Below are 23,126 nucleotides of genomic sequence, written 5' to 3'. Positions count from 1 at the left end.
TGGTTCAGGGATATGACTACTTGCTCTCAGTAATGCAACTTATGTATTCAGCCCTGATCATAAAACAAGACAGCATAACTAGTGAGGGTTATTTTCTTGTCATTTTTTTCTCTTCTCAGGAAGTCATCTTTGAGTTAGGAATAGTAGTTAACAAGTGATTACTCTGGGTCCTCTGGGCACTAGTTTTAGCACAGTATTTGTGGTAATGTTCATTTCTAACAATTCTATGAATTAGGTAATAGTGTTCTTACTTTTCACACGAGGAAACTGAAACCCAGAAAGGTTAGAGCTTAAATCACTTTCCTAAGTTTCACAGTTGATGATAAAGCAGGCACTCAGACCTGACATTTGAATCCAGAGCATAGGCTCTGCTACAGAAAACTTTAGAATACAAAGGTAAATTAAGAAGCTATAACATACATGGAAAATTAGAGCAGGGAAAGGAAAAATTATATGCAGATCCCGATTAATGATATTTAGCATTAGTTTGGTTTTTAGTTGAAGTCTCATTTGAAGATGAAAAAGAATATGCTGTTGTGGGTAGTGGGTCACAGTGCAGGAGGGGAGTGGTTTGCTGGGGGTATGCTGGATATGTTCAGGTAATAAACACTTGATGCCATTTGGTATTGGGGATTTTGACTCCCTGGATAGAGGCACGTAATGCTAAGTGGAAAGCTCTCTGAATGCTCTTGATTTTACTTACAATAATTGTCACTATCAGGGTAGCTAATAATGTAGCACACTGCTCTACCAATTAAAAACAAAAGGGCAGCATATCAGACATAACTCAGAGTGAAACTATGTGTGTATCTAATTTTTTTTTTTATTAAAAGGTTGTGATTTTTGCTATTTGTGCTTTGTTAGGCTTTATAAACTGGGCATTTGTACTTAGTACAAATTTGTGAGTTTGTGAGTGTGCGAGATTAGTCTTGGTTGCACTAAAGTATATAAATAGATTTTAATAAATGATCCAGTTGAGATTTTATTTTTTCTTGTGTTACCTTTAAGAGACTTTAATTATGTATTATTCTAAATATCTAATGAAGACAAAAGGACTACAAATGGCATATAACTTTCATAATGAGTTTATTGCTATGTAGAAGGCATTATCATATACAAATATGACCTAAAAATATACTATTCCAATCAATTTACAGTTAATGGCTAATTTAATGCTTCCCCTCTCCCTGAGAGAATTTTTAGTCTCCTAATTTATTTCCTGTATCTTTGTTCCCAATGTTTTTTAATGTCTACAAAATAATTGATATGAATGAAATAGATATGAGAATGTTGGGTTTTACGAACTACTACAAAATTTAGTGGCTTTAAAAAAATCCTATAATTAAGTAGGTCAGCTGGGCTCAGCTGGTTAGTTCTTCTACCCACATACTATACACTGGGGTCACTTGTGGAACCTCAACTGGAATTGGAATGCCCTAGGTGGATTCACCTCCAAGCCTGGCACTTCAGCCAGGGTGACCCAGATAGCCAGGGGCTGGCCAGGCATCTCATCAGTAAGTAGTGTAGCCTGAGCTGCCTTACATAGTGGTTTGATCCTAAATGGAAGCTGCCAGAACTGAGGCCACAACTGGTATATACAGGTACCTCCACAGCATTTACAACTTACAAAGCCAGCCCATATTTAAAGGGAGGAAAAAGAGATTCTGTCAATGATGGGAGAAATTGTTCATGTCTGTCTTTGTAGACAGTCAGCCAGAAAGTTCTTTATTAAATTCAGGTTTTACTACTTACTTTTTTTTTTAAGTTTTACCAAACTTTCAGATATTTGCTGAAACCAATAATTACCAAAGAAGAAGACTGCAAAAGCTTCCTTATAATTCCTACTCAAGTTCAAGGGCAGGGAGATTGTGTGAGTAAATATGATTAAATATGATTATGATTATTATACCTGTAATATAATAAATTTTGCCCTCCTTTGCTATATGTCTCTCTGAATAGCCCTTTACATGAAATGTCCATACTGAACATTTTCTTTGTGCATTACACTCACAATGCTTATTACATTCCACTTAGGTAGTAAGAATCTGATTTGACTAAGGAATTGGAAATACAATGAAAAGGGTTATTACTGAAACTTTCTCTTGCTATAAACAAAAGTTGGAATTCTTTGTGACCTTGGTAGTAGTTTGAGGTTGTCATTTGATCAGAGGGAGGTTAAAGGAGACACTGCTACCAGTGGGGCTTGGGGCATGCCTGGTGACTGGGAGTTCCTAGTTAGGTAGTAAGTGTTGGGCTAAGTGTTCTCTTGTCCCTCAGCATCCATATACAGTGAGTTTTACCATATGATGACTTGCAGACCTCTACACCAGTGTGGGTTTCTGTGCATGTTCCTGTAGACATCAGTCAGGTTCTTAGGCAGAGGATTTTATTCAAAGACCTCAGTTTCTCCTGTGGAATCTACATCTTGTCATCTGAAACAACTTGATGGTCATAAATTTGTCCTTGTAAAATACCAAATATGTAGGGTGCGGGGTGTGTGTGTGTAAAGAGTGAAAGTAAATGAACCTCTATAGCAGGCCCCATTAGTTGATAGAGCTTTGAGTGAAACCGGAGTTCAGAGGAATATTCCTTATAAAGGTCTGCCTTCCAGAACTCTAGTCTGGCAGTTTATGCCAGCTTTTAGTGTGAAGACTACCATTTGTACTGCCCCCTTTTTTTGTATTTAGCATTTTTTGAGTTATGTTATTACCTTAAGGCTATTTGTTCTTTGATGTAGGCTCTTTTCCACATAACAGAGCATTAAAATAAATGGCCATAATATAACTGGACAGCATTACACTGTTGGAAGCATTTATAAGAGGAGGTGAGTGCATGAAATACACCAGGCAGACTCCTTTGGGAATGCAAGTAAAGTTTTCATGAATAATTTGGCATAAACCCAGTGATCTTGCTTTAATTTCCTTAGTACCTGAAATGGATTGTCTTAGAATCCCAGTTTGTACAGTGTATAGTTTGCTGCTGTCTCAAATAAGGAAAAAAGATAATATACCCTGGAAATCCAGTTGTGGGCATCCTCCCCTCTGGATCATACAGGAGAAGGGAATCATGAAGAGTAAGAAGGATACTATAGTTAGAGAATGGAATTAGGCTGTATAATGCATCTGATCCATTTTTCTGGAATTGAAATCTTGCAAACTCATAGACATTTTGTAGAAATTCCACTATAACTTCTCTATTGTCAGTTTCTTAAATATCTTTGCATTTGCCTGTGGGCTGATGGAGTAGCAGCTTTCCAACTAAAAGAAAACCTTTCTGAATTGTCAGTTATTTCTTCAGAAAAAGAAACTATACTATGAAACTCCCTGCTGAACTCTGAGTAGCTAGACTGTTGGTAGAGAAGTGAATTCTAAGAAAAGGAGGATGACTGATTAAGAATCATCAACATTAGGGTGCCATTGGGACACACTCAGTTAATACTGAGTAGCAAAGATCAGTACCAGAGTTCTAAAATAGTTGCAGACTCTCGTTCTTAGTGTATTCAATTGTAGTGACTAAGGCATCTACCCTTACCACTTTAGACACTGTGGGGAGTGGAAAGACAGGTAATATCACTAAGAAGCCTTGATTCTAAGAGAATTAAGAACTCCCTATAAGAAGATACTGGACTAGGCAGAAAGTAGTAAAGTAGTGGTTTAAGAGCATTATTGTAGAATGTGGGGAGGAACAAATGACTTTGGAGGTGGCCCTTGAAAGGTAAATTAGGTTTTTAACTGGAGAATGTGGGAAGCAAGGGCAAGAATAAGGGATTTTGAAAGAGTGCCAGAGTGAGGAATGACAAAGACTAAGGTCAGCCACTCATCTACAAGGATCAGAGCTTGTACATGGCCATTTTTGGCTGCTGCTGAGAAGAGGAATGATGCCTAGAAGAGTAGATTGCTAAAAGTGCTTCATGGTAGAGCATTAATGACTTGTGAAGGAATTTGTAGAAAATCATGGTGGTTGTGGATTAGAAAATGATAGTGCTGCATTATCAAGTCTGGATTGGAGAACCTGAAAGCCCAGCAGCAGTTCTTGCAGTCGGCCAGTGGGAGGCGGTGAGCATCTGATACAGCTGGTGGCTGTGGGAAAGTAGGCAGTGGTACAGAACGATGCCAGATCCCCATCTTAGTCCTACCAGAATTTGGTGACTAAGCACAAACATGAAAATTTGCCCAGCCTCTTCCTTAAACCTGTCTCACTACTACTGCAGAGGTAAATAGTAGAGAATGTAACAGTTGAACTCTTCAGTTCACTTAATATATAAAAAATTTCCATCTCACTTGAATAGATGAATTGTTTGCAGCCCTGAATTGATAAATCTGAGATCACTTCAAAAGGTAATGAGATTTCAAAACTATAGGCACACAAACTCAGATTGTGGAGTTGGAGAGTGGGTTTTGCCTGGATTTTGAATCTTCTAGAATTTCCTTTTTCACTAGTATTAAATAACCTCAATACCTAACCTTTATGCTGAATGTTCTGACATATGTTTATGTGGCATAAAGAGGTTTTTCTTTGTTCTAAATGAAATGAGCGGCATCATTAGATATTTATGGGATAACCAGACTTTAGTCCTGAAGAATGTTTTGAAAATGAAAGGCCATTCAGGCTGTCTGGTTTTGGCCAGAATTGTGTTGTGGCTGTAGATAATGTAGCTGGAGATGTTGAGGAAGCTATTGCTGACGCAGCTGGATTTCCATGTCCTTCTGCAGTTCAAGATGTATACTATTGAACAAATAATTGAAGAAGTTGTATGACTTAGGTCATGTTGGAATGTTGGAACTTGCAAAAATCTCTGGAAATCTGTTCTAGCACTGCTGTTACCAGTAATCACAAGGAACTGTTTTACTGGGTTTCACACCAAACTTAATACCATCACAATTACATTTTGGATGCACTTGAATTGTCTTTGTTTCAGTTAATAGTGTTATGTGCTCCCCGGGAGATGATAAAACAAAACAGGTGGCTGGAGATAATTAGAATTGGAATTTAACTTTCACTTTCCTCTTCTCTGTGAAAACGAATGGGAAAAGAGTGGCTAATCACTAAGAATAAACTCATGTCAACAGGCTCACTGCAAGGTGTTGCCCCTAGAACACACTGTTGTTCTAGTGAGCTGTTTTTGGATGTTACCAGCTGTTATTTGGAGAGCAGAATCCAATTTGGGTGGGAGTCTTTTGTATTGGTTTTATTCCTTCGATTAATGGTTTGAGGTGTGGAATGAATAGGAGAGTGAAGCAACACCCTGTTATCTTCTTGTCATCTTTGTGTTAGCCCAATGCTGTGCTGTCTGTAGACATACAGCAGAGCAAGCTCCTGCATGTTTTTAAAGGCCCTGTGGCTTGGAAAGCAGTCTGTCAGCATGCAAATGAGAAACCCTTGCAAAAATGTTGCGTTTGGAATCTTTTAGCTTAAGAATTGACCAGAGTATGGTGTGCCCCTCATGGAAGCGAGTGGTATCGGTAGCATCAGTATCTTCACTACATGCCTGACCAGCCCGCTTAGTAGTGTTGCTATAGTACCAGGTTTCATTGGTTTTCTGGTCATGTTCTACTAATAGCCAGATGATATAGGGATGTGTTTTTCCTTTACTTGATTTATTCAGACTTGATTATCCATATTTTTCAGGGATTTTAATTTTGTAAAATAATTAGTGGAAGACTGGTTAAGAATCAACATGTGTCTGTATATTGTATTTAAATATGTGAGCAGCAGAGAGACCCGTTCTGGATTCGTAGGTGTGTGGATCTGGAGGAGTTATTACTCTCCGCTATACCCTCCTTGGCATTTTTAGGAAATCCTGTCTCATAATGTGTCATAATGCTTTATTTGGAGAAGATAAGAACCAGAAAGTTACCCAATAGTGGTGTTAGGATGGTCAGATGTCCTTTATGAATTTACAAAGGTAAAATGAAAGTTAAGGAGTTGTGCTTACCATAATATTTTGCTTTTATTGTGCTTTTACTCAGTGTTTGCTTATTAAGAATTTGTAGCCATCCAAATGGCTCCTGGATGACTTTGCACCCTATTTACTTTTAAATTTTTATCGTATCCAATTCTTCCCTATTGGGTCCTTCCCTGGACTAGTATAAGATTAGTAAGGCTAAGAGGGTGAGTAATGTATTTGAGACTTGCAGAAGATTCAAGGTGGAAGTACACAATTTCTAATTGAATTTTGCTTTATTTGGGCTTGCAGGAATTGTCGGATGCACTTCAGTGAAGAAGTGGGCCGGTGTGTATAATCATGGAATCGCCTCCATAACCATCACCACCTGCTCTCCTTGATAAGAGAGAGAGTGGGTAGGGATAGAAAGAAAAGAGGTCATCATGAAGCTAAAGCAGCGAGTTGTGCTGTTAGCAATTCTGCTTGTCATCTTTATCTTCACCAAAGTTTTTCTGATTGACAACTTAGATACATCAGCTGCCAATCGGGAGGACCAGAGGGCTTTTCACCGAATGATGGGTGGCTTGCGGGTGGAACTGGTGCCCAAGCTGGACCACACCTTGCAGTCTCCTTGGGAGATTGCCGCCCAGTGGGTAGTCCCCCGAGAAGTGTATCCTGAAGAGACACCAGAGCTGGGGGCCATCATGCATGCCATGGCCACCAAAAAAATCATTAAAGCTGATGTGGGTTATAAAGGGACACAACTGAAAGCCTTACTGATACTTGAAGGAGGACAGAAAGTGGTCTTCAAACCTAAGCGGTAAGTCCTTATCTGAGAAATTATATTTGCTAATTGGTTGACTTGTGTAACTTGGGATTTATATAAAAGTATTCATCTTTTCTTGCTATTCTCACCAGTAAAATGAGAAGAGTATATTAGAAAATCTCTGAAGTCTTTTCTCACTCTTAATGTTGTATGATTCTTTAGGAGATATTTATATGGACTATGTTTTGGTTCCATAGAAGATTGAATTTTTTGCAGTTAGACTAGCCTTGATTTCTAATTTATCAAATACCTGTTATGTGCCAGATATTAGAGATACAAAATGAATGGTTAGGAAATACACAACTTGTCACCAAAAGTGTGCTGTTAAAGATGCTGTAGAAGAAGAGTTACCCAGAGTTGGAGTGGGTTTTGAATGGATGACCCAAAGTTGGAGTGGGTTTTAGACTTCTCTAAGGTCCTACAGAGATAAGTTGAGTGGTAGTTTTGTAGTATAGAATTTAACTTTTTTTTTTTTAATTTAAAAATATTTCTGTGAGTATATGATTTTGAAATAGGTTACATGATGGTGATTCACATTCTGTGCCAGGAATTAGTTACCGAAGTTTGTAATATCTAAATTAGTTTGAAAGTTTGTAATATCTAAAGTTTCCAGTGTACTAAACAATTTTATCGTTCCTCCACAACGTACTCTTGTGCTTATGTATTAGAATCGCCTGGTCCTCCTCTCAACACGTGGCTTTTTATTTCTGTCACACTGGCCCCTAGAAGCCCTTCCACCTCCTGAACAGCCCATGTCCACCGTTGCTCCACAGTACTCTCCTCCCCCATTCTAAAGACTGTAGTAGGACCCTGCCGTGGCCGTAGCACTCTCAGTCACTGCACACTGAGTGTGCTGACCATCCCTGATGCTGGTACAGGCTGGGAAAGTAGGTGTTAAGTTTAAGTGCTTGTGGAAATTGACTCCAGTCCCAAAACAGCCAGCAAATTGCTGTTCTGCCCTAAGGGCCTCAGATACTATTTAGTACTAGTGTAAGTACAAATTAATGTCCTTGGTCAGACTCTGCTGTCCTTCACCAGAGGATGGGAGTGATTTATTGGCATTTAGTGTATGAATTTACTGCTCTGTCAGTGACTTAAGATGGATCACTCTGCTGAGAGTTGGATCTCAGGCCTTCCTGCTAAGTGGAGACATGTGCCTTCTTTCACAGCCACTTGTGGTTTCATCATTTCTGGAGCTTAGTTGTCCAAGTCCGACTTTCAGAAATAGAAGATATGTATGGTCGATGAGATACATAGGAATACAATGATACTTCTGTTTTGCCCATTTTGCCTGAAATTATGAAAGTGATTTTTTTCAAAGTAGCTTGTATCCATTCTGGAAGTCAATTGATATTTACAAGCAAAAACTGCAGTTATAGTGGGAAATGAACCAAATGGCAGGACCAAGCGTAAGTATAAGTGAATAAATGATCTTGGAGATGAAGTAGTTCAACTACTCATTTTACTGGTAAGGAAATGAGAAAGTCAGTTGTGAGTCTCCGTATTTCATATAGCAAAATATGAGTTAAGGATTCAGACCTTCTGACTCCATTGCAGCTCTTTCATTTTGGTTCTTATTCCTTTCCTTTTTCCTTCCTTCCTGCCAAAGTCTCTGGATTCTGCTAAGGTTTTACATTTCATTGTGAGAAGTCTTTAACTACGAATTAGAAAGTTCTAATGTTTCACTGAAAGGAATGCACTGCACATTACCTCCTATCTTTCTGTGGCCCCCTGAGTCATGATAAATAAAATACACAAGGATTGTCCCTCAGCATTATGGACAGCCCCACTTTGTGGTAAAGAGAGAAGTGCTTGAATAGTGTCAGCTTTTGCTTCAGTCCTGCTTAAAAACTCAGACTTTCATTTGGAGATAGCCAGTGTAGCCCTAGGTAACCTACAAAATGCTTTGACAATAGAAGCAAAAAATTACATTTGAGTAAATTGACCATGCTAAGAGGAAGCTGGTGTCCAACCAGGTGGTGATTGTGGCTGTCTTCTAATGCCTAAAATTGTGTTTTGTGGACATGATTTCACTTTACATTCCCAGGTCATTCGTGTTGAAGGTCACTGCCTTTTACAGCACCATTTCCCACTTCCCATGGCTTTTTCAGCACAGGAGATCCAAGTAGCTCCTCTTCACTTCAGTCTTAATTTATTTCTAATTCACAGTTCCCTTGTGGAGCCTATTAAGCCTGCTTTTGATTCAGGAAATGCCGGTGAGCAGTCGAGGTCATGGGTGAATTAAATATGATTTCTCTTCCCAATTAGCAGGTTTAGATCATATCTTTTAAAATGACTGGTGAAAGAAAAATGCCAGTTTTAATTATCTTTTGTTAATGTCATGCATATGATGTAAAATCATTGGAATAGAACTTGAGATGAAAGAGACCTTAGAAATTGCCTCCTAATCCAGACCCTTGATATGGTAAATAAGGAATCTAAGACCTAGAGAAGAGAAGGAATTTGCTCAGGTTTTCTCAGGCAAACAGTGACAAGGCTCTACATAGCTCTCACTCCCAGTCCAGTATTCCTTGCACTAACACAACCATAAATTCAAAAGGAGAAAGAATGATTATTCAAACAACTTCAAATGCTTCATTGCGTACTCATTAACAAAAACTGAGGTGTTTCAGGACCATTTTTTGCTTAAGAAATTGAGGCTTTTAAGTCTTACCATAGCTATTCTGGTAAGCAAACATTTTAATTATACATTTCCCTTTTCTTCAATCTAATAAACATTTAGTAAAATGTATTAAACACCAATTCTAGGCTTACCACTGTGTTGGAGATAGAAGGATGGTCCTTGCCTTCCAGAAAATTACCTTATAGTTTTACTTAAGCTACATTGAAAATCTTTTAGAGGGGTAAAAATAACATCTTCCATGTTTATTCATAGAATGATTGATGATAGAATTCTGGTTTCTTTCTCCACTTCCTCTTTTTGAAAAATATTTTTTTATGCATATAAGAACTGGGGTGCATGACAGAGGTGCAGGGTGAGAGGATTCGCCAGAGACAGAGTAGGGAGCAGAGCAGGCAGATCTACTGAAATACACTGCTGAGGGGAGCAGCTGCAAGACAAGACAGGTCTGCTGCACCATGTGGGTTAGCTCCCTGGCCAGGGATTGAGCTTGTGCTGTAGTGGCTAGTGACAACTTCATATCACTGACTTTAACCCCTGCACCGCCAGGGAGGCCCTCTTCACTTCATCTTGACCCTATCTACCAGGGACTCAAGCTTATCTACTGCTGGTTCTCTGGGTTGACAGAGAAGGTGTCTGTGGAGCAGAATCCGGCTTGCTCTGCCTCTTGTGCTGTCACCTCTGATACTGATGTAATTTATGTCTACATCTGTGCTTCTCTTCACTCTGCAGGTATAACCGAGACTATGTGGTAGAAGGGGAACCATATGCTGGTTATGATAGACACAATGCAGAGGTAGCAGCCTTTCATTTGGACAGGTATGTGTGATCACAGTGGATTATGCTTATTTTGCTTTCTTTTAAGAAAAGCTTGGAGAGGACTTATGGACATCTTCAAAAGGGTACAACACGAATAACTGACTTGTTATTTACTTTAGGTAGTTGATTAAGGCCATTCTGTTTGCATGAGTCCCTCTTAATTTGGCTAGCACCAGGATGCCAAAATAAATATTTTAACTCCAGGCTTTTTAAGGTTATTTCATTGTGGTATGCCCCATCACAATCATGATCATAAGTGAAGATGTTCTAGGTAAATAAAATAACAGGATAAAAACCAAAATTTGAACTCAAATCCCAAAATTAAATCAGTCATGAATTGGGCCTAGCAGTCCTGTTTTTTTTGTTTGTTTGTTTGTTTGTTTTAAGCAAGTAGTACTAACTTACCCCATATGCTAGAAACATAGCATGATATACATAATAGTAACTTTTATTGTCTATCATATAAAATACACACAGCTTCATTAACTAGAATAATTCCAAGAGAAAAGTAGACATTCTAAATGTTTACATTAAGTAGGAAAATTATTATTTTTCAACAGGTTGCTATTCAGGAACCCTGTTAGCTAAACTGTCTCATATCCTAGGTGCTCTTTGATCAGCTCATTCATCAGGACATAGTGACAGACTTTAAGAGAAATTACACTATTTTTAAAAATCACTCTATAAAAAATCCATTAAAAAAATAAAGGTGGATTTTTGTCTTTTTGTCAGTTAGGAAGGCTTTTCTAAGCAGAAAACAATAATTTAAAAATCACAAAAAAGCTCAATAGATTCAACTGAAAAAAGACCAAGATTACCTCAATAAAAATAGAAGTGAACTCATATGTCAAGAAATATCAAACAACTTAAAGGCAGGCAAACTAGGAGAAAATTGTCAACTCTAGTGTTAACCTAAGCACTGGAAGTCTTCATATATAAGTGTTTATACAAACCTATGTAACTACACTGAAACTCTTAGTAGAATATGGTCTGAGAACTCAGTTGACTAAATAACAATGACTGATTACTAATAAATTTGGTGGGGGCATTCACCCTCATCAGTAATTAAAAAAGAAAAATCCAGTTGAAACAATGAAATACTACTTTGACTTGCTGAAAATGGCAGAGATTTAAAAAAAAGTATACATGTATACTTTCTTGGCAGGAATATATTGCAATTCACATGCTGCTGATAGTACTAATTGGGTCAGTGTTTCTTTTAGGAACATTGGCACTGTAGATCAAAAATCTTAATGTTCTTGGGCCTCCCTGGTGGCGCAAGGGGTTAAGATGCAGCACTAAGAAGCAATCCGCAGCCTCTGCAGTACAAGTTTCAATTCCCAGCCAGCCAGGGAGCAACCCACAGGGCGCAGCAGACCTCTACTGTCTGGCTGTTGCTCCCTCAGCAGTGTATTTTAGTCAGTCCGCCTGTTCTGCTCCCCACTCTGTCTCTGGTGACTCCTCTCACCCCCTGCCCCACACCTCTGGCCTGTGCCCCAGCTCTTGTTTTCATAAATAAATAAATCTTTAAAAATAATTAAAAAATTTTAAAAAATCTTAATGTTCTTGTCCTCTGAACAAGTAACTATCTTATGTAGATATATATATTTCTAGGAAGTATAGAGAAATAATCAAATTCAGATACTTACATAACAGTCTCAGAGGTAGCATTTTTCAGTAGTAAAAAACCTGTAGCAATCTAAATATCTAATGATATGGAAAATATTAAATAAATGTTTGTTCACAATACCATAAATTTTCACTGCCTCTTTTATGACCAAGTTGCAGAGAGTGGATAAATCCTACCCCTCACTTAAAGGCACAGTAGAATCAGGCTTTCCACGACCATATTTGTTTCCCTGTTTTCTTCATCCCAAACTCTTCGTGTGTCCTTATTAATAGACACGAGCAGTGCATGAAGGTCATTTCCCCAATATGCACCAATATTTCAACATACTAATTTTTGTTGCTCTAATATAAAGTGGTATGTCATAGTTATTTTGTTTTGCTCCTGTTACTGGCAAAATTTATGATCTCCATCAGAGTAGAGTAGGCTTTGTACAGAAATGGTTACTTTTGATGTTAGGGAAATACAGTAGTGTTTCAATTTATGACTTGTGCTTCACAGGGCTTGTATTTACAAGTTCTTCTCTACCTCTAAGTCTGAAAAATAATCCCTGGCCAGTGTCCCCACCCCTGTTGTTAACTGCCATCCAGCCGAGCTCAAGTGCCTTAGCACTAAATTAGCTGCTGTTCTTTGATCTGGCAGTGGTCAGTGGGAGAAAAAAAATACTTCCTGACTTTCCCAGCCTGGCTCTTGATGCTTTTCAGCTCCAGATTGCTATCTCTCAATTACACTAGGATTTAACCACCTTCTCTGGTCTCAGGATGTTCTCTCAATTTTCCTATTGTGTTCTATTTGATCCCCTTGCTTTTGTGACAGATTCTAAGATTGAGTTTAGGACAGAATCATCTGTAGCCCAGAACAATGGATTATTTATTACACAGCTGTTTTTAAGGACTTTCTAATGACATGGGAAAAGAGTCACCATATAATGAGGAGTAAAAAACAAGATACAAAACTGCATATAATTTAACCTCAGTTGTGATATACCAGAGTGAGTGTATGTTTATGTACCTGTAAAGAAAACATTCTCATATGCCAAAATGTTGAGTGTTATGTCTTGGTTGTGGAATTATGAACAATCTTTATATTCTTCATTATAAATGTTCTTTGTGTTTCAAATCCTGCCCCTCCCACTTCTCTTAAGTGGATGTATATTTTTTAGCTAGGAAATTCCATGTGTTAAAAAATGATTGTCCTCTGCCAAAGGTTGTACTTTGAGACCATTGAGGAGAAGTATCTTCAAATATATCAGTATTAAGTTGTCTATGGTTCTATCCTTTTACTTAATCTGTGTCATTTTCTGTCAGTGTGCTGTTTTATTCAAAGCTTTGAACCCATGTATGGGTTTAGGCCCAGTTTTTTCTCAAATGCTTTAACATTTATTTAAAATTTTTATTATAGAAAAATTTTAGCTAAAGTAGAGAGATTAGTATAATGAACCCATCTGCCCACTCCCTAGATTTAGCAATTATCAACATTTTGCCAGATTTGCCTTATCTTTGCTGAAGTATATATTAAAACAGATTACATACATTCTGATATTAAACATAAATATCTGTACCTCTAAAAATAATGTTTAACAATATTATTTAAAAATAATATCTTGCAACAAGACTTTTACATATCAAAGTTGATTTGCCTTAATTTTCAAGATTATTAATAAAATACATCCCTAAAGATTTTTCTCTTCTGTTCTACAACTTTTCAAACAAGGATTTTAGGTTTCCGCCGAGCCCCCCTGGTGGTTGGCAGATTTGTGAATCTGCGCACAGAGATCAAGCCCGTTGCCACAGAACAGCTCTTGAGCACCTTCCTGACTGTAGGTAAGGAGATTACAGAGGACATTTAGATGTTAGGTGGGAGAATGGTTAATAAGCTGAATGGGGCATCATTGAAAAAGCTGGCGACTTTTGGGAATTGAAGATCTCAAAGGTAGACAGAAACAAATCAGCCAACTTGTTCTCAGATTATTAGAGGAAATGGAACTACAGGTAGATGTCCAGAAATTAGGCTTTTTCCCAATTGTGCTTTGTTGTGTGTGAAGTAGGAAGTGGCATCATTTACTTAATGTAAATAGGTGGTAACTGTTTGACCTTGAACTAAATCTTAACTTGGATTTTGACCTGAATCTTTAATGACTGTATTTATATTTTGGAAGTTTTTTCTTATACATGTACTTTCTTGGGAACTGTCTCCTGTCTCATTAGAACTGAGGAAACCTTAAGGCAACTTTGTAAAGGGGTCAGAAATTCCCTTGTAGGGTTCTTTAGGCCTGGAAGATCACGTTGTCTTCTGCTACTCTACAAGGGTTAGACCAGACTTACTGTGCATGGAAGTATGCATAGCCCCTCTGATCTCTGTTCTCCCTTCTCTCACTCTTTGGTGAGGGATCTGAGCTGAGATTCTCACTCCTGTTCAAAGTCTTTGTGCAGTGAGAATGGGAAGAATTGATAAGTGTTGTGTCAATTGTCTCTCATAGTGACATTTTCAATGACACAGTGCTCTGCATTATGATATGACTTGAAACAGACATTGCAAGATGAACTTCACCTTGCTTTGCTCCAGTGAATGGATTTACAATTAAAGTGAGGTAAAACTGAATATTTAAAGGACTTGTGACAGCTTCATCACTCAGAATATAAACCTATAAGGCTAGGACCATGCTGTCCTTAAAATAACTGGAAGCATACAATGTCAGTGATTTGTTTCATATATTTTCTAATGGCTTTTGGTTGTCCAATTTTATGCTCAGGCAAACATGAATTCCTGATGAATGAGAGGAGGTCAAAAAGAGTAGGGCAGAGTCCCTGCGCTCCTGAGACTCAGAAAATTAACTCATACATTGTGCAAGGTGTGGGGAAGGGAGAGGTTAGACAGAGGTTTGTAGATGAGGTGATTAACACTTAGATTGGCTATTGAGGAATCAGTAGGACCAACCTAGGCAGCAAAGGAGAAAGGCATTAGCAAAATAGTAGGAAATAATAACAAGAACATCCACTAAAGACCTGAAAGCATGCAGGATCAGTGGGTATTTGTGGAGAATGAGCATCAGGATACACCCTCCGTTACAGGGCAGTGTCTTTAGTTTGGACTGTTATACTAAGATGCCATAGACTGGTGGCTTAAACAATGGCCATTTATTTCTCATAATTTTGGAGGCTGGAATTCCAGATCACGGTGCCAGCAGAATTGGTTTCTGGTGGTTTAGTCACCCACCTTCTTGCTGTATTCTCACGTGCAGAGAGAAGTTCTCTCTCTCATGTATCTTCTTGTAAGAGACCCAGTCCCATCTTAACAGCTCTACCCTCATTACCAAATTAACTTCCAAAAGCCCCACTTCCAGATACCACCACATTGGGGATTAGGGCTTCAACATATGAATTGGATTGGTGGGGAAGTGCACCCAAGGGAGATGGAATTAATTCATAACAGGTAGGTAGAGGGGTTTGGCTGTAGGCAGGTTTTAAATAATGGACTGTCCTTGGTATAATTATTTCTTTTTGTGTTACTTGATAACTTGTTATAATAACTAAATTCTGTGTAGTGCTTGCAACTTGACAGAGCACTTTTCACACAGACAACAACAGAGTATAATAAGTAGGGCGAGCTATCCAAATTTCATATCTTAGGAAAAAACCTAAGAGAATTAAATGACTTCCCACAGTCACAAAGCTATAGTCATAGTCCCACAGTCATGTGTCCTATAACAACATTGCAGTCAATGATGAACTATGAAGGAGGATAAATTGCACTCTGTGATTTTCACACAGTGAAATCGCCTAAACTTCTAAGAACTTCTCAGAAGTTTCTCAGAATGTGTCTCCATTGTTAAGGACTCTAGGACTCATAGCTATAATTGTTAGCCCCCATTCAGAGATCTTAAGACAAAAATTTTTCATCTACTTGTATTTTTACATTTGTTTATTCAACAGTGTTTTATTTCAGCAACATTTTATTTCACTTCCATGTTGTAGGCTCTGAACTAGGTGCTGAATTTACAAAAATGAGTAACATCTTGTCTTCAAGGTGCTTTGTGTGATGGGGGAGCTAGAGGTATACAGAGGGCCTGTGGGAGTGTGGAGGGGAAGGAAGGAGAGCCCTGTGGGGTTAGGGTAGTGAATACTGCTGAAAATAATCATTCAACCAAGTTTTAAAGGGACAAAGGTAGTTTATCAGAACATCCTAAATTAGATTCTTACCCATTTTTGTGCTAGATATTCCTCAGGTAGTCTAGAGTAGCTTATTTCTTCCCCAAATGATGTTTTTAAATACATAAATTAGAATATGTAGGCTCATAAATGACACATAATGTTGAAGAATAGTTTTATCAAAAATTACAGGAAGTAAATTTGTGATACAGTAGCATGTGCTTTTATACTTAGCACATTAAACAACAAGATCTAGCAGTGATCTAATGCAACCTTAATTTGAATATACTGAATACTCTGAAAATCATCGATACTTTGTAAAATTAGCAACAATGCTAATAGGATATGAAAAATCTGGGACTTTTGGTGAAAAAGTCTCAGGTAAAGCTAGTATTACGATGGTTTGCTCCCTACCAAACCATACTGTGGGTGGGTATGCCAAGTTTCAGGTAGAAGTTAGTGAAAATAAAAATGTAATTTTGTTCCCATCCAGATCTAGGGTCCCCTGAGGCAACCCTTTTTCAGGTAGAGAACAGAACATAGATGGGAGGAAGAGAGAAAACAGGGCTTGTGCAGGAAGCTGCAGTGATGGGTGTGGGGTGCTAGTGCATGAGAAGGCATCATATGCTCAGGACAGTGTTGCTGCAGGATTGCGCCAGGCTGAGAAGTCGAAGCCTCTTGTTAGGCACAGGGAGTTGGATTGTGGAAAGTCAGGTTTGAATTTTAGAAAACTAATTGTTGGTATACATTGGGAAGGGGAGAGTCAGGAGAAGAGAACACTGGGGGGCAGTTGTAAATTTCTATGTTCTAAGAGTGAGAACTAGAGCAAGGATGGGAACAGGGCTTAGAAAGATTTAAGAGACACCAAGAATTAGAATAGAAAGTATTTAGTGAACATTTGGGCTGAGCAAATTCAGAGAGGAAAAATTTAAGGATTACTCCCAGGTTTCTGGATTGGTGAAGTAGATAATGAAGCTGTTAGAGATCTCTAGAATGCAGGGAAAGGAGATGACTAGGGAGGTGGAGCAGGGAAAGATCATGATTTAAGTGTACATATTTTGTTTCCTTGTATGAAAGAAGAAATTCATATTGGCCTCTGCCTTGGTTCCTGACACAGACTCCAAAAACTTTGTAAATTCTTTTTTTTTTTTTTTGCTTTAGAAAATAAGTCTTTATTATCTTTGTTTCCACGGATCAGGAATTTAAGAGTGACTGAGTTGGGTGGCTCTGGTTCCAGAGCTCTTAGAAGTTATTGTCAAGATGTCATTCAGAGCTGCGGTTACTTGAAGGCTTGACTGGGGCTAGTGGGTCCACTTCAAAGGGGCTTCATGCACCAGCCTGGCAGGAGGGTGCTGGCTGTGGTATGAATCCTTCATTCATGGCATGAGTATTTGCATTAAACTGCTTGAGCGTCCTCAAGATATTGAGGATGGGTCTTCCCAGAGTGAATGATCTAAAAGTTAGTAAGGTGAAAGTAGCAGCATCTTTTACAAAGTACTCAAGAATCACACATACTGTTGCTGTCATGTTCTGTTCATTAGAAGTGAGTGATTAAGTCCATCCTACACTCAGGAGAGGGGGAATTAGTTTCCAATTTTGGAAACCTCTGGCCTGTACCCCAATTCTTGAATGCATAAATAAATCAATCTTTAAAAAAAAGAAGCTTGTGACATTAGTTGAATCCTGGGAAAGAGATTGAGTAGAAGGGACACAAAGAGAAAGGAACAACTTAGTGTACAGAAAGCAAGTAAGTGTCTGAAATGTAGTAAGTTCAGGATCTTTTCACAGTATGTATACTTAGTTGCTCTCTTTTACATTGTTGGGGAGAATTTGGAGTCCATCTTTGTTCCATAAGTGTATTTGGCTCCTTTCTCCCCTTTAGGAAATAACACTTGTTTCTATGGAAAGTGCTATTACTGCCGGGAAACAGAGCCAGCTTGTGCTGATGGAGACACGATGGAGGGATCTGTCACACTTTGGCTTCCAGATGTGTGGCCTCTGCAGAAACACCGACACCCGTGGGGCAGGACTTACCGAGAGGGCAAATTGGCCAGGTAAATGCCCCTGTGAGCCACTACTTTTCTGTCCTGTGCCTGGCAGGTCTCAGCCAGGTGCCCTTACTCTGTAGGAGCCAGGGTTCTGTCCAAGACTGAAAAGGACTGTGGGAGTAGGGGCAAACCCACAAGGCAGGGACTCTGTGCTCTGTGATTTAAACAATGCCAGGCCCATGTTGGCAATCCATAAACAATCCTGGCGATGCTGCTCGCCTCCAGGTGGGAGTATGATGAGAGCTACTGTGATGCTGTGAAGAAAACATCCCCATATGACTCCGGTCCACGCCTTCTGGACATCATTGACACCGCTGTCTTCGACTACCTGATTGGCAATGCTGACCGCCATCACTACGAGAGCTTTCAAGACGATGAAGGCGCGAGTATGCTCATCCTGCTCGATAATGCTAAAAGGTAGGCCCAGCAGGACTCGCCGTGTCAGGAAGGGATGTCTGTGTATGTACACAAGGGCATTTTCTAGGGTATCCTAAAAAACATCCAGAACACAGCTGTTGGGAGGCCTCCTCCCTGCTGCGGCTTATGGTCTTCGCTGTTGGCGTCCATCCTTCCATCTCCAGAGTTTGTACTCCCTCCACCTTAAGGGTTGGGAAGACTTTCATCCTCCTCACACACCAAGGTCTTTGATTTATCTCCACTTACATCACTCTTTCTTGACTATGATGTTCAGTATTTTGAGAAACACATATTAATAGACATATTTATTATTTATCTTAGCCAAAGGTTCATCGTGTTTAAAAGAATTACTTCATTTAATGGGAGGTTCTGCTATTTCATGGTGGTCTAGGCCCAGATTCTTTCCCACCATGGGAAGAAAGACGGTTGCGTAGTTATAATATATAATTACAGTGATTTTTATCTAAAATAATACATGCTTATTAATTTTTAATAAATAGAATGTCCTTATTTTTTTTTTAGGCCTGACCATTTGAGGAGCATATTTTATTTCCAGTGTGTTCTCTGCATTCTCCACAGTGCCCAGTTCAGTGCCACACTTTCAGTGGCATTTAATTTTTTGCTGAATAGAATAATTCCTAGGAGCCCAGAATCATCCAAGCACTACTGTCAGTGCTGGTTGCTGGGAATAATTTGAGATGTGGGTCCTCAGCAAGGCAATGCTTGGGCTGCATTTGCTGGTGACGTCACCTTACACGGATGACATGCCTTGTAAAGGTGGAGACAGACAGTAAGTGAGAGAACAGCAAACACTGCCTCTCCCTCAAAGCAGAGTAGTGACCAGTGCTCTGTACATTCCTGAAAATCTTCATCCTTACTCATTAAATAATCGGTATTTTTTTAAGATCATGTGCAGTGTTTAAATGCACGTTGAAAGAGTGGCCTTTGCTAATTGTTACCTGATGACCTACAGGATCCTGAGGACTACCAGGCCCTCCGCTGAAAAGCTGATCCACCAGGAAAAGAGTGGAAAGATGACAGTTTTTCAGAATCAGTTCTCCTTTACTAACTCTGAAGGACTGATAAGATCAGTGTTACATCTGCTTTGAATCACTGTTATCTTAGCCTCTGTGAGCAGTTTTTCCAGTTTGAATCTGTCCATATAGGTATGGGAATAGGATATCCAAATCTTTTCTGATTGGTAATTTTGGAATAGAACAAGTGAGCTTTGTTTTACTAGTAATGACCATCTGCTTGTTTCTGGGCACCTCATGTGAACAGCCTGTATTTCTCTGTCCACCCTTAAAACCTTTCCAGGTTTGGGGTCTTCGGGTTCTCTCATTGGTTGGTGGACTCCGGGCTATGTCACCATGGTTATGTTTCAGTACCTTGCAACCTCTTAGCAGGAGGAAGAATCCTTGCAAATGAGTATATTTATTGTTTAATACTGCAGTGCAGGCTCTTAGGGATCTTGTGTCTAATTGGCCATGCCCTGTTTGTCTGCTTTTCATTGAAGTAACATTGCATTTTGGAATTATATGTTTAAGATGTGTAAAATTAAAAACCACATGTATATACTGTGTTGAGTTCTTATTTAAGTGATTTGTGCTATGGGATGGTGAAATTATCTGGGATCATGTTTGGGTTTCTTACAGAATTTGCTGTTGCTTTAATGCTAAGAAAGGAGCTGATACTTCCACACCTAATTCACTACATTTTCATTTAATTTTCAGCTTTGGGAACCCCTCGCTGGATGAGAGAAGCATCCTTGCCCCTCTCTATCAGTGTTGCATGTAAGTCAGACACATCAAACACATGTGCCTGTGCTGCCTGCCCTTCCAGGCTTAGGTAAAAGCACATCCATTTTCTTTACCTTTAAACTTCCTAATACGTGAGCAGTGATTTTCATGTTTTTCCAAGTCAGAACCCCTGGAGATAATGAGGCTGGGGGGGTCAGAAGTAAAGGGAGGTAATCCCAAGGTCAGATGCATTTCAAGTTTTGTATGAATAGAAAATTGCAATCTATTCAATAATGTATATCCATATCTGTTTTAATATCAATATATAGTCTTCTTCCTTGCCCCTCCAACCCCCCTCAAAATCTAGTACAGTTTGTGTCCCTGGATGCTGTACTCGATTTACCTGGTGGTTTCAAGTCCTCTTAGAACCACAGAACACTTGAGGTTTGTATATCTCAATTTGAAATTATGTAAAATTTTCCCAGAGGTAGTTAGTAATGAATTTTTAAAGTCTATTAAAGTAAATCGAGAAAATGACATACAGACTGGGCTCTATGGAGATCCTTTTTTAGAGAGTCTTGCTGCTTTAATTTTAAAGCGTGAACACTAAGAACCAGCTGGGACCCACTTGTCTGGCTGCACAGAGGTGCAAGTCTAGCAGCGCCACGCCCCAGGGCTCAGCCTCCAGAGACACTGTCCCACCTGGCAACTGGCCTGTTTTTCTTCTCTCTCTCTCTTTGTCTCTCTCTCTCTTTTTTAAATAGCAACAATAATTTGCAGGAATAGTTTACCCAAGCAACCTTTAATTATATCTATATTAATATTTGAAAGCAGTGATACAAACTGTATCTTTGAAGAAAGGTGTTTTTGTTTAATGTCAGTGTTTCCAGCCTGGTCCAATCAGAAGATAGAAAAAATACAGTGAGTTAAATAAGAAAGTTTAGTGGAAAGACTTAACAAACTCTGAAAAAAGAGTTTTTACAGAGCACTGAAGAAGGACACACATGGAAGAGAGCCTCCTCCCCAAGGCTAGGGTTTGGGCCTTGGTGGGAAAGGTATAGTTCAGGTCCCTGGAGGAAGAGTTCACTGCGTGCAGGTGCTGAGCAATCGGGAAGCAGCCGTCCAGAGCGCACATGGAGACAGGCCATCAGCAGCAGTTGTCTGGCACACAGACAGGGACAGCTCAGCAGATGCCTGTCTTTGGGTCTGTGGATGACCTTTGGGACTCTGGTCCTCTCTGTCAGGCTCATGAGTTGCCAAGAGCCTGACAATTGTGTGGCCAGGGCAGAACCCTATTGGATGAGCTCCCCCCACATCATGTGTCTCCTGTTAGCAACCAGGAGACCCTTCTTCCTACGGTATCTATCCAGCACCCTCCACTGAGAAAGGAGAGATGCCTCTGTGCTTGTCCACCAACGATAAGTGTTCCTTTTTTAAAAAGTTGCACAGCAGGCTGTCCATTACTGAGTCAAACTTTTCTAGGTAATTTCCACATTACTCACAGGGAGGTGAGTTCTATTCTGAGATAAACAAAAGATCCTCTTTAGTTGATGAAATGATAGAAATTTTTTTAAATTAAGAAACAAAAGGAAGTTAAAATTACCTGTTAATGACATGCAGACTGAGTTACTAAGGGTAACTCTTACGAACATTGTACTGACTTTGTTCTAATAGTTATGTGTGTGTGTGTGTCTATGCACTTTTCTTTTCCCACACATTTGTAATAAAACAATTTTTCCCCCTCCAACTTTTTTTTTTCGTGGGACCCTCGCCGGCGGCTGGGGATCAAACTGGCGCTGCAGATGCTGCGGGCAGCCTCGCAACCCAGCGCTCAACCGCTGCACCACCAGGGGAGGCCCTCCCCCTCCAACTTTTTTCCACCACCCAATATTCAGTCATGGGCATTTTCCCTGTCACTGCATTTTCAGAACTTTTAAATGACGTGTGGTATTTCTTTGCATTGTTGAACCACAGTTTAATTCCTTAACTGTTGGACGCTCAGATTATTCCATATTTTTCCTGTTAGAGATAGACTGCAGTGAACGTGAGTAGTTAGGTCTTTGCATATATATCTGATTAATTACCCAGAAAAAATATTACAGTGATGAAAATGTGACTTACTCATAACACAGAGATTCTATGACAGAAATGATTTTTTTATTGAGATATTTTAGATGATTATTTACTTTTGTCTGCCAAACCAGCTTTAAGCCCCCATGTGATAGTGAGGTGTTTGTAACCTGTCCTAAAACTTTTTCTTCCAGCATTCGGGTTTCTACCTGGAACAGACTGAACTACCTAAAGAATGGTGTGCTGAAGTCTGCCTTAAAATCTGCCATGGGCCACGACCCCATCGCCCCAGTGCTCTCTGATCCTCATCTGGACGCTGTGGACCAGCGGCTCCTGAGTGTCCTGGCCACCGTGAAGCAGTGCACTGACCAGTTTGGGATGGACACTGTGCTGGTGGAAGACAGGATGCCGCTCTCCCACTTGTAACTTGCAACACAAAATAATTGAAACTTCTTTTTACAAAGATAGAGAAACAGCACAATCAATTCCAAATGGTATGAGATGGATTGGAAATGACCAGCAGCAAGTTCTGGTGATCGGGGGCAGGGTACCTTGGATTTCTTTGGTGTTTTCTATACTAGAAGCTAAAGCAAAGACTACAAGTTTCAGACAATGGAAATGTTCCTGCTGAACCACCTTCTGAGTTCCTGGGCATTTGCCTGTTCTAGCAGTGGGCAGCAGAGTCGGTCAGTCTTGAGTCTTAGGCCAAAGAGAGGCTTGACATTAGGATAAGTTAACGCTGGTATTGGTTCTAGAGTATGTGTTTTGAATTCAACCTTACGTCCTTTCTCCACACCTGTGGATTTTCTGAAGATATTTTGCAGCCTCTTGAATCCTTTTTTACCAAGATTAGTCACCTTGGGCTAGCTGCCTCCCCAGGAGTGGCTGCATATAAAACCTGGCATTC

The 23,126-nt window shown here is 39.5% G+C and overlaps 1 protein-coding gene across 8 annotated transcripts in view; it reads left to right on the top strand.

Annotated features, from left to right (window-relative positions):
• Positions 1-23,126, top strand: part of FAM20B (FAM20B glycosaminoglycan xylosylkinase) — a 29,009-nt gene extending 5,883 nt beyond the window's left edge. For 4 of the 8 annotated variants that reach the window (XM_037506395.2, XM_054693437.1, XM_054693439.1 and 1 more), the window contains 8 exons: positions 1,766-1,870; positions 6,197-6,704; positions 10,084-10,170; positions 13,511-13,620; positions 17,828-17,999; positions 18,219-18,410; positions 20,144-20,203; positions 22,414-23,126. In XM_037506395.2, the coding sequence (XP_037362292.1) occupies positions 6,328-6,704; positions 10,084-10,170; positions 13,511-13,620; positions 17,828-17,999; positions 18,219-18,410; positions 20,144-20,203; positions 22,414-22,645 (1,230 nt within the window). In that variant the 5' untranslated portion in view covers positions 1,766-1,870; positions 6,197-6,327 and the 3' untranslated portion in view covers positions 22,646-23,126. The remainder of the gene's footprint in view (positions 1-1,765; positions 1,871-6,196; positions 6,705-10,083; positions 10,171-13,510; positions 13,621-17,827; positions 18,000-18,218; positions 18,411-20,143; positions 20,204-22,413) is intronic. The other 4 variants (XM_037506397.1, XM_037506398.2, XM_054693438.1 and 1 more) reach the window with 2 other exon arrangements.

Source organism: Talpa occidentalis, unplaced genomic scaffold (assembly GCF_014898055.3).
Source record: "Talpa occidentalis isolate TD23 unplaced genomic scaffold, MPIMG_talOcc4v2.1 talOcc4.12, whole genome shotgun sequence".
NCBI lineage: Eukaryota > Metazoa > Chordata > Mammalia > Eulipotyphla > Talpidae > Talpa > Talpa occidentalis.
This window is presented reverse-complemented; position numbering and strand designations above follow the sequence as displayed.